The 11,027-nt window shown below is 54.4% G+C and overlaps 3 protein-coding genes across 3 annotated transcripts; 1 reads left to right on the forward strand and 2 right to left on the reverse strand.

The window, feature by feature from the left end:
• Positions 1 to 476: 476 nt before the first annotated feature.
• On the forward strand, positions 477 to 1,901 carry BDP81DRAFT_309534 (uncharacterized protein; the record flags this gene model as incomplete). Its single annotated transcript, XM_060583554.1, has 1 exon — positions 477 to 1,901. The coding sequence occupies one exon, from the start codon at positions 477 to 479 to the stop codon at positions 1,899 to 1,901; it is 1,425 nt and encodes a 474-aa protein (XP_060449540.1).
• Positions 1,902 to 3,329: 1,428 nt separating this feature from the next.
• Positions 3,330 to 5,702, reverse strand: BDP81DRAFT_309572 (Spc97/Spc98 family protein; the record flags this gene model as incomplete). Its single annotated transcript, XM_060583559.1, has 2 exons — positions 3,330 to 5,024; positions 5,076 to 5,702. The coding sequence occupies 2 exons, from the start codon at positions 5,700 to 5,702 to the stop codon at positions 3,330 to 3,332; spliced, it is 2,322 nt and encodes a 773-aa protein (XP_060449541.1).
• Positions 5,703 to 6,742: 1,040 nt separating this feature from the next.
• Positions 6,743 to 8,398, reverse strand: BDP81DRAFT_457888 (senescence-associated protein-domain-containing protein; the record flags this gene model as incomplete). The annotated part of the gene is made up of 2 exons (XM_060593341.1): positions 6,743 to 8,323; positions 8,381 to 8,398. 2 exons carry the CDS (start codon positions 8,396 to 8,398, stop codon positions 6,743 to 6,745), a joined length of 1,599 nt encoding a protein of 532 aa, XP_060449542.1.
• Positions 8,399 to 11,027: the final 2,629 nt, after the last annotated feature.

Genomic DNA, 11,027 nt, shown 5'->3' on the forward strand with positions numbered 1-11,027 from the left:
TCCCTGCTCTCATCGGACTGCTCTCCTGCCTGATGGCTATATTCTTGCACTTGTATCATATCCACCAACTCTTGACCATACTCACTTTATAATCACTCTCACATCTCAATTCCTCTCCATTCCCAACCGCCTCGGAATCATACACCCCCTGCTTTATCCAACCGGCCCCATCGCCTCAGGTCCTCGTCGGAAACCAACACCCTGGCTTCAGGTCAAACACACGTTATTGCCTAATCCTTCACCAACCTGCACAATACTTCACGCCCTCTTCCCCCAATCTCTAGAGCCCAATCCTCCAGGTCGCTTATTCAGAGACCTTATTCCATTCGGGTTATATGAAGCCTTGCTCCCTCCCCTAGCATCCTTGGCATACATACCTCTACTACATCGTACAACACCAACAACACACACTCCTCTCTCAACCTCTCGAGTCTCCCATTCGGCTCACCCAACACAACACACAACAACACATCACCATGTCACATTCATATCGGAAAAACAGCTCCAAGAGCTCGACAAGTAGTCGGGACTTCCCTAGGAGTAGTGAGTCTTGCGACTCGTACGAGACGTATGAATCACAGAGCACAACACCTACTTCTTACTATGCGAGCACCGAGGCCTCTTCAGTCAAAGAAGCCAGGACCGTCTCCAACAAGATCCCGCCTGTCTACGAAGAAGACATATCACCTTCCACCAGCAACTGTCTGAGATCGTCCGTCGACACCTTCGACTCAAGTCTGGCCTCGGATGACGAGGACGAGCTTGAACTCCAACGGGAAGCCGAACTAGATAACTTCGACAAGCACCGCGACATCCCGCCTTTGCCCACCTACTACCGCGACATTATCGACACCGACGTACGACCCTCAACGCCCCAGAATTTTGGCAAGCTGTTCCCCTCCATGAACAGGTTATCCGTCTGCCATGACGAGTTTACCCCGGACGGCAACATGAACCTCAGAGTAGACACCGTCGCCCCCGGTCGTCGACCCTTCAATATCCAGCTCTTCCACCTGCGCATGTACGACCTCAGCAAGCGTGAGTTCTCGCTTCGCCGGTACTGCCGCGACTCCGGCCGCGAAGTCTGCAATTCCAAGCGCAAGTACGTCGAGGAAAACAACCAAGAGCGACCAACTCTCCAGCGATCCGTCTCAAGTGCCATCAAGACCCTCTCCATGAGGAAGCCTCCTCTGTCGCGCACCAACTCGGGCGGCTTGATCTTCGGAGGGAAGGGCAAGGAGGGAGCTTCACAGCGCCCGCAGTCAAGCTCCTCGTCTACGCGCACTTATGGTGACGACGCGGCAAGCTTCAAGCGTTCAGCCTCGTTCGAAACGAAGTCCAAGGCTCGACCGGTTCCCAGCAACACCTTGAAGCTCGAGTTCTCCAACTATGCGCGCGTCGACGTCTCACGCCGCGGCGGTGCCAACAACAAGCGCTACGAGTTTGACTGGTGGGGTCACAAGTACCAGTGGAAGCGTGTCACCGACAAGAACCTTGGCGTCGTCTCTTTCCACCTCGTCAAGGACGGCAACAACGACGCCCGCGATGCCGTCGCGCACATCGTCCCCGAAACGCGATCGCCCAACCAGATTATTGAGGATGAAAGTGCCGGTGGCTGGGTGCCCCCTTGCCACATGTGGATCAGCGACCGCAGCGTCCTCGATGCCGTCACCGACGTCGCCGATGTGATCATCGCCACCGGCCTCATGGCCCTTGTCGACGACTGCATCAAGACCCGCTGGCAAACGAAGAAGTTCACCCGCATACCGGTGCCCATGACCTCCCGGTCCGTCGATGTCGAGCACGTAGGCCCCAAGGCCTTTATGCAACACCTTTTCCAGCGTCGCCCCTCTGATCAAGCTTCAAGTCCATTGCGGCAACGTCCGATTTCGACTTATTGAGATGAAAACAGGATGCATTGGTTTTTGACGTCCATCTTCCATCCTTGGGTTTTTCATCGTTGGAAAACAAAATCATCACTTTACTGCGAATTTCTCATTTCTGATGGGGGAGGAAAAAGAAAACAAAAACAAAGCCCACCTTCAGATGGAAGCTCCAAGTCGACTTCTGATCGACTTACACAGACTCCAAGAAGGGGAGCAAAACACAAAATAGCGGATTGCGCGCAGCACATACAGAACAGAACAGCACACAACACACAGATGACAGCAATGTGGATATGATGGGCAGGATACGGTACCATGGGGGAAATTCCTCCGGCTCACGGCATGGAGTGGAATGGCGTTTCAGGCTCCCCCTTTTTTTTTGTTTCTTTTTTCTTTTTGAGTGTGTGCATCCATCTCTCTGTATGTATTTTCTTACTTTTTTTTTCTTCTTCTGCGGAAGATGCATCAAACAGGCGCTGGATCCGGTTTGGATTGGAAACCCCCAAGAGCTGGGATGGAATGGATGAATTGCGGAAGCAAGCAAGCCCTGTACGAATTGAAACGACTACCCTTGAAACCTCTTCCTCCTTTATGGATTAGGTATTTCGTAAATATGAATGAAGGCACAAAGATGCATCATTGCCTCGATTCTGATTTTGCCCATACTATTTTGTACCGCTGAGGAATAAGGTGACCATGGTATATTTTTCAACGCCCAGTGCTAATGCTAATGCTCGAAGCTCAAAAACGGGGAGAAGAGGATAAGATAAATCCCTTGTACAAAAGCCGATTATACGAGTTTGACCAGAAAAACAGAAGCTTTCCCGTTGCCAGTAAACAGATCATCGTCAATGTCACACCACCACCCCCGGCCCCATCATCGTGAGATTTCGGTACGACGCCAAGGAAACCCCACGTCAAACGATATCCGTACCGACCTGGCGACACCAGCTCCGCTCTGGCGTGACCCATGACGTCCTAGCCCGGTCCGTCCCGCCGGTATATAAATAAATAAAAAAGAAAAGACAAACAGCCAATTTACTACTGCTGGGCCCCGGCCGGCCGAAATCACCCCACATGCGCTGCACGAACACGTTCTTTGTCTTTCCCACGCATCGTGGCATCGTAGTTTGCAACGGACCTCCCCGCAGATAAGCGTGTGTTTATGTGTTCCCCGTTTTTTGGAGAGCGGTTTCAAGATTCGGGTTTATGACGGCATGTCCTTTGCATCGTCGTACTACTCGTCCCCGCTTCAATACCCTCGTTCCACGATCTTCATCGGTTGTGGTGGTTGTTTGTATTGGATGAAGTCTCTTCTCTCCAGCATCTGCTCATTGCGGGGGGAGGGGTGGCGAGATGTTCCCTTCCACAGGGCTCTGTTCTGTGTGCGTATTGCATATGTGCGATCCCAACTCTTCGTAATCCATGTCCATGTCGCCTTGTTCAGTACTCACTAAACACGAACCCAAAATCATCCTTCCTCTCCCCAAACCACCCCGCCAAATCAAGCTTCATCAACAACCTCTCCACGCCACCGACCCTTAGGGGCACATACTCCCCCTCCTCCTTCAAAACCCCTTCCTCCCCGCCCTCCTCCTCGTCCGCAAACGCCGCCGGGTCCGCCTCCAGGCTCCGCAACGCGGCAATCACATCCCGGATCCCGTCCTTGACATGCTTCTCCACGTCGCGGATCGCGGCGCGGACCTCCGTCTCCTCAATCTCGAGGTCCACAAAGGCGTCGACGACGCCCGCGTCCGCTTCGAGGTCCATTGAGGTCCAGACGGCGTGGAGACGCTGCGTCAGGGCGACGAGGTGGTCCGTGTGCGTGAGGAGGTTGTACAGCGGGTCCGTGTAGGTGGGAAAGGTGAGGAGGAGGCGGGTGGAGAGGGCGCGGAGGTAGGCTCTGTGAGCTGTGGCGAGACTTTGGGGGTCGTGGGTTGTGGTGGGCTCTGTTGGTTTGGGTGACTTGGTTGTAGGTGAGCTCTGGGCTAGCCAGATGTCGTCGTCTTCTTCGTCTTCTGCCTCGACTTCTGTCGTGGGTTTCGATGCCGCCTTGGTCGACGAACCAGAAGGTCCTGTTTCAGGGCCGTCCGTCTCTTCCTTGGGAGTCAGCCAGTCGTGAAAGCCGTCCCATAGCCCAGCCACTACTTCCGTTTGCAGATATGCCTCCGTCTCGGAGAGGAAGAATAACGCAGAGCTGCATGTCACCCAGGCACTGCGCAAAGCATTGGACCTCTCCGTATAGCGCTTACGCAGCAGTATCACCTTAGATCGCCCTGCTCGAGTGCTTCCGGCTGGTGGTCCCGGAGGTGCCGGGTGATGCCGGCGTAAGGATGTAATCTTCCATAGCTCAGTGAGACGGATGTGTGCTCGGCGGATAGAGAGAAGATATGAATTAATAGTAGAGTAGATCTGCAAGTCGGAGGGGGTAAGAAACATATCCATGGGCGAAGGAATCTGCATCGTTAAGACGACGGGGACTGATAAAAGGAGGTTGCGGAAAGGGGTCGTGGCCAGAGTCTTCGTCGTTGGCCGCGATACGCTAGCCTCGAGCTTGAGAGGCACTGCCGGCTTAGACTTTGTGAGAGTCAACCGCAGAAGCTCCCGCGCAATCTCCAACCCCTCGTCTTCGTCTGCGTGCTGCCCCTGCATCAAGCCCATGGCCGCCCACGTCTTGGCCAGCACGGCGGCGACCTCGCCCTCCTTGACGGCAAAAGTGCCAAGGCCTTCTCGCTTTTCGTACGCGAGGTTGTCGGATCTCTTCCATCGACTCCGAAGCTTCTCGTCAGCCTGCTGTGTCAGAGCCATGGCGAATTCGCCGCGGCCAAGGAGGAAGAACTCTCGCAAAACCTGGAGTGCCTCAACGACTTTGGTGAGAGGCAATAGCTTCAGCAGGATCGTCCGTGAAAGTGTAAGGCGAATCGACGTAATGGCGCGAGAGAAGCTCGCCGTGTGGAGAGGGTAAGTTAAGGCGGATAGCTCTTTCAGTTGCGAAGATAGGTGATCGAGTCCTTGAAGGCCTGATTCGACGCTGCCCTTGACACGAACGTGGTTGAGTGACCTGCCGATAAACAGCATTGATGATGCTGTTGGTAGGGTTACGAAGTTGGGCAAGAAAGATGGTACTGAGACGTATTCCTATGACGGTCAGTCACAAACCTCACAAACCACCCAATGTCGATGACATACCTGGTCACCTCCCTCAGACTTTTGTACGAAAAAGTCCTCTCCTCCAAACGTAGGCAATCGCCCGTAAAGGATCCAGGCAGAAACCTGCTTTAGCCACGCCGTTTCTGCCACAGACACAAGGCTCATAGCCGTCCTCTCAATATCGACATAACCGCTCTGAAGCTCACTCCTCAGTCTGTCAATCAGCTGTGCGCCGCGACACGTCTGACCTTGCTGCTTCTTCAGCATGAACTGCACAATCTCCCACAACCACTCCATCCGTCTCGTCCATTCGGAAAACTCCCCCACAACGGCCGTTAGTGGCACAATGTTGTAGGCGCCGACAAGACTTGAGTCCTTGCGCAGTATCGTCTCCTCGACCTCGAGGACCTTGCGCTGGAAAGCGGCTAGATGGACGGACTGTATCGCGGTCGCCGTGGCGCGACATATCGTCGACGGGTGCTCGGCGGCGATGGGGGCGGTGTAGCTCTGCAGTTTGACGTGGAGGTCGCTCAGGTGGGCGGCGGTGGCTAGGAGTTCGCGCTCCGGTGGTGAGATTGCCGTTGATAGCGCATTGGGATCTGAGTTGTCGGTTCGGAGGAGAGGGGAGGGGTGCCCAGAGAGGGCGAGGAGGATTTCGTGGAGCATGCTGGCTGTTTACTTCTATCGAGGGAAGAGAATCGAGGTGTTAGTTGGTGACAAGGTACAAACAGGGATCCGATCATGGGTTCAAGGAGGAAGACGGAGGAGGAGGATGTGGCACATTTCGCGTGGTTGAGGCGGCTTCTTGGACTTTGACTTTTCGCCAAAGTCGCGGAGAAGCAAGATGAAAGCGCCTAATAGCTCGAAGCGACACATTTACTCGTCTGTCGGCAAGTGTGGAGGTTGGCAGTACGGCGGAGAAGAAAATCGCCGGGTGTCGTCCAGGATCTGGCGGGATGGCGGGGCAGGTCGGCGGGAGGAAGCAAAAGACGGGGAGAGTTGGGCTGCGTTGCAACAACAGACGGCGGATGGTTGGCAAATGAATAAATTACCTGATCGGTTTGGGCTGCATGTAACTAAGGTATCGTAGGACGAACCCAAAAGGAAATCCCTCTTTTTCTTCTCAGTCTCTCTCAGACGGGAACAGGAGAGCGCGAGCCAAAACAAAACAGCACCGACGTCAAGGAGGCTCCATGCTGAGGGCCTGATCCCTTTCAATATCACAGTAGTCGCATTGATGGAAGTGGGCGTCGGAAGGAAAGCGCGATCTGACGCGACCGGACGGGCTAAAGTGGCTGCACTGAGACCCAGCGAGGCGTTTGCGGGTCCACGTGACCTAGCGTCTAAGCTTATGTAATCGCCGACGGCTGCCGGCACACCGGCACCTGGCGGCATTGGATGTGCACTCCCGTCCGTCTTACCCGTCCAAGGCTTATCCCGAACACACTTGGATTAAGGTAAGTTACTCCAACCAGAGTTCTGACTTTACAGATGCGGCCAGTGGACTCCAATATTAGTGTCTTGAGGTTTCTTAATTGAGCTACCTACGTTTCGTTTACTCGTATTGAATACGCACTGGTTGGACCAAACTGCAGAGTGGCCCACCATTCCCTTCGTTCCAAATCTTTCAACACTGAGCTCAGTACCTCATAAATGTCCACGGGTCCCATCTATTCCATTCAGAACCATTGTCATCCATTGCACGCTCATGGCCTCTTGCCAGCTGGCTGCTTGCCAGTACCCTCATACGCCGTGTACATACTGGCCGTATCGCTCTGGTCGTCTCTGCGAGTCTTCTGGTCTTCCAAATAACCGACTGCTCCGCCATCGCCGCCTCCGACGATGATCTGTCCGCCACCCTTTACCTTACCGACGACCATACCCTTTGCTACGCTCTTCAGGATTGCTCTGCGGGAAACACCTGTTACATCGATGTACACCAAGCCAACGTTCTTGAAGCCGCCGCCAATGTTCCTCGACACTTGGCCAGCCTCAGAACCCCAACGATGCTCCACCATCTGTGATACGCTGGACGAGGTGCCAGTCAACAGATTGCGTCCTGCTTGATCAATACCATCCGCAACAGTGTTGAAAGCCATCAAGCTTCTGTTCAGCAGGCCAGGCTTGTAACCCTCAATGGGGTTGCCATCCTTGTCGTAGCCTCTTCCACTGCCATCCTTCTTTCTAGCAAGGGTGGCGCCTAGGTTTTGGGCTACTTTGCCCACTGCACCAACCGTGGTCGCCGACAAACCAGCCGCCTTGGTGGAAAACTGGTTGATGCGTCGGACACGATCGTGCGCTGCAGGAGTAAACGTCACGGGTTCGGTCGTCGCCTTCGTCTTCTTTGTGAAATTGTCGGCCGAGGACTGCAAACCCTTTGTGATCAAGTCCGACGATGTCACAATGAGTCGGGATGCTTTTGAAGCATTCGACACCAAGAACGACTTCTTGTACGATGGGTGCATAATCATCTCGCGATATTCCTGCGACACGGGCTGAACGGTAATGGCTTGGCTGTTGTCGGCAGGGAGTGTAATCTCCACCGGATCTAGCATGCCATGTGAGTCAAGCTCGGCCGAGGTGCCGCCAAACTTACCTTTTGTTCCAGGCTTGACGCCCAGCTCCTCTACAACTTGATAGTTCTCGGTCAGCTCCCCAATGACACTACCGTCTTCTTCGTCAATCAAGACGATGCGACCGCCATTGTGCTGAGAGCTGTGGGCTCCAGGAGCATAGCCCTGTCCGGGCTGGTAATCGGCCGGGTTGTAGGCGGGGAGGCCATCGGCGGCGGCAGCTCTAGACTTGGCAGAGGGAGCGTCGGTGACGGGGTCATCGAAGGGGTATGCGGAGGCCGCGGCGGCGGCTTTGGCCGACTTGGACGAGGTCTTCGGCGGCGGGGCTCGCTCGAGGAACGCGGTGCATTGCGCAAGGATCGTTTCGAAGGTGTCGACGTCCTCCTGCAGTCCTTTCCGGCTACCGGTATCCGGGAACTCAATACGGGTGAAAGCACCACTGTCTGGGCCCAGATCCCATCTCGGAATCAGGTAGCTTGTTGGTGGCTGGTGGTAGATCTGGGTTGTCGCAGGAAGAGGAAGATCGAGCTCGGGAGGTAGATGGAGGTGCAAGTAGAAGTCCTCGGCGGGGGAGTCTGCGTCGGTGAAGGGTGAAGAAGTCGGTACCATCAACAGCGACAAAGTCTGGGGGCCAGCGGGTGTGAGAGACTCCTCCTTGCCATTGGAGATGTGGAAGGCTTGGACGCCGTTGATGGCATACAGGAGCTTGGGGTCCTGGTTTCAAAGTCAGTGAGGGCGGTCGCAATACTTTGTCCTTCTTGGAGGGCGTACGTTGTGTCCCGAAGCCATGGTGAAGATGGGTGCGCAAAGCAGGCGCAGAAAGTTGAGATCTTGGTTACGTCAGGTCAGGCCAGGCCTCGCACAAGATGGTTGCTCGTGGGCGGTGGTTGTCTCGAGATGCGACTGGCGCGTAATGTCGTGAAGAACTTTTTGGTGAGAGACCGCGGGGTCCAAAGAGTCTAAGGGGGTTCTGTTTGCAAGTGGGAGAGAGAGCGTTTGTTAGGATGGTTGTCGAAGCGAGATGCGCTCCGGAGGATTAAAGGTCTGGTTGGTAGGTGGAAGCCAGCGATCAGACAAAGTGACGACTGTGTAGGGGAACCGCGACAGCTATTCGCCAGCAGGAAACCTGGCCAGGAATGGCAAAAGGCGAGGGGCACTTCGGATGGTGCTCTGAGACTTTGTGACGACGAGCCGAGCTCTGTCTATTCAAGGACCGGGGGTGTAGTGAGGGCGAATATGGTTGGATTGCGGGTGTCGAAACAGCTTGCATGGCGCTTAAAACCAGCTATTGGTGGTGGTGCGCCGTGCTTTAGCTTGGTGATGGCGCTGGTGCGTGCCCGAGAGGCCTCTGGGCGGCGAGCGACGTCATTGGCCACTGTTGATACTCAAGGTGTTCCCTGTCCTTGCACCAACGACACCTTGTTGAATGGAAAACTGGACGACAAGTGACGGACCCCTTTTTCGCCCCCCCTCCACTCTCTCCAGTGGATTCGTCACTCGAGCATATTGATTGTTCAGTGTCGATTGCTTGCACAGCCACCTTGATTGCTGCAAAGGAGGCGGGGTTCCAGGTGCTTGGAGGAGGAGGAGCAAGACTTGGCAGAGAGAACCAGAGACATGGGAAGCTCTGACCACCTTTTGATGCTCCTTCCAGCGGCTGTCACACGCACTGACCCCCCCCCCCCCCCCCCCAAATGTGCTTTCTGGCGCGCCCCACCCGCTCATCGTTGATTGCAGTGACGAATACTCCCAAGTCAAAGAGAAGCAAGCAATCCATGGTGAAGGTGAAGGTGGCGGCATCAACACCTTCGACAAGGGTACAGATAGGCGCTTCACCTGATTGGTCAAGACTTCGAGATCCTCAACTGCTCGTTAGCTGTGTTGGATAAAGAAGCTCAGAGACTTGACTTACCCGTGGAGCATGTGACCCGAACCACCAACACCAGTAATGGAGAGCAGCTTCATCAAACATGAAGTGAGCCATAATGGAAACCAGACACGAGCTGAGGGGCACAGAACCTGCAGAAGACATTAGTTGCGTGTTCAGGTAACAAAGAAAAAAGGCAAGGAAGCCATACCATTGAGTTCGTGCAGATAGCTATCCTCAGACTTGGACGTAAAGACCAGGACAGATGATCGAGAAGCCTCCTCGTCCGGAAGTCCAGTCTGACCAAAGATGTTCGACGATGATGTTGACATTGACAAGTTTTCTGGAGACTGTCCGGGTGGGAACGACACCACGACAGCCAGGAAGGGCAGTCACCCTACAGCACCCGATAGACGACAAGTCTTCGTGTTCAGACCATTGACAAGAAAGTTGTTGGGATATAGCAATGGGATAGAGCAATCAGTCGGTCATCTTATGGAAGACAGACTCGTGAGTCGAGATCATGACGAACAGCTTTGGCAGTGACCTTGGACAAGCCGAATAGAAGTACAATGACTTCGTCACGGCACATGGGCCCGGTGAATGAAGATAAGCCAGTGTAGACGCCTTGGTAGATGACACCATGCCGTGAGATGCTGTGGTAGGAAGCGTCGTGATAGCAGACGGCCATGACGAAAGACGTTTTGATAGAAGACGTCGTGAAAGAAATCGTCGTGATGGAAGACTTATAATGGGAGATGCTGCTGTACGAGATGCGGTGACGGAGATGTTTGGATGAGAGACAACCACGACGGAGAGCGCTTAATGAAGGACGTCGTGATGGGGCATCCAAGCTGAGAGACGATGATGTAAAAGATGCCGTGATAGAAGGATGGTGTGATGGGAAATCTCGTGATAGGGGACAGCCATGGCAGAAGATGTTTTGGTGAAAGACGTCCTGATAGGAGATGCCGTGATGGGAGAGGCCGCCGTACAAGATGCCGTGATGCAAGATGTCGTAAGAAAACTCGTCGTCAAGAAAGCTCCCGAGAGAGCACATAATACTTAAAGTCCCCCGCTGGAGCCCAAGTACCGGGCGTCGGAGATTGTCGAAAGAAGACACTGTCGGGCGAGACACCCTCTGTGAACCACAATGGGTCCATGGGAGCAAACGTCCACCAGCACCACCCTGAGCGGCACTAGGCGTCGGCATGCCCGTCATTCCTCTCCAGATTAACAGAGAGATCTCCTTGAAGATCTGCTTCCCGGGCATGCTGATTCCTCTTTCCCCGTTCCCCAGTCCAACACGGTTCAGCTGGCATTCCTGCCTAACCTCATCCCTGTGGACGATAGGTACTCGATACCTTCCCTCGCATCGGCCATGGCAAACAGCTTCCCCATATCCTTCTGCACAGTGACGTCTCGGCCATGATCATCATTGGCAACAGAGCCTGATGGCGACGCTTCTCTGTGAAATCCTAGTAAAGGTTACCCGTAATAGAGCATTTACGTCCGTTACTGAGTGGTTCCAGTCTCGATTCACTATCCTTC

Source organism: Colletotrichum phormii (assembly GCF_030913505.1).
Source record: "Colletotrichum phormii strain CBS 102054 chromosome Unknown BDP81scaffold_3, whole genome shotgun sequence".
In the NCBI taxonomy this organism is placed as follows: Eukaryota; Fungi; Ascomycota; class Sordariomycetes; order Glomerellales; family Glomerellaceae; genus Colletotrichum; species Colletotrichum phormii.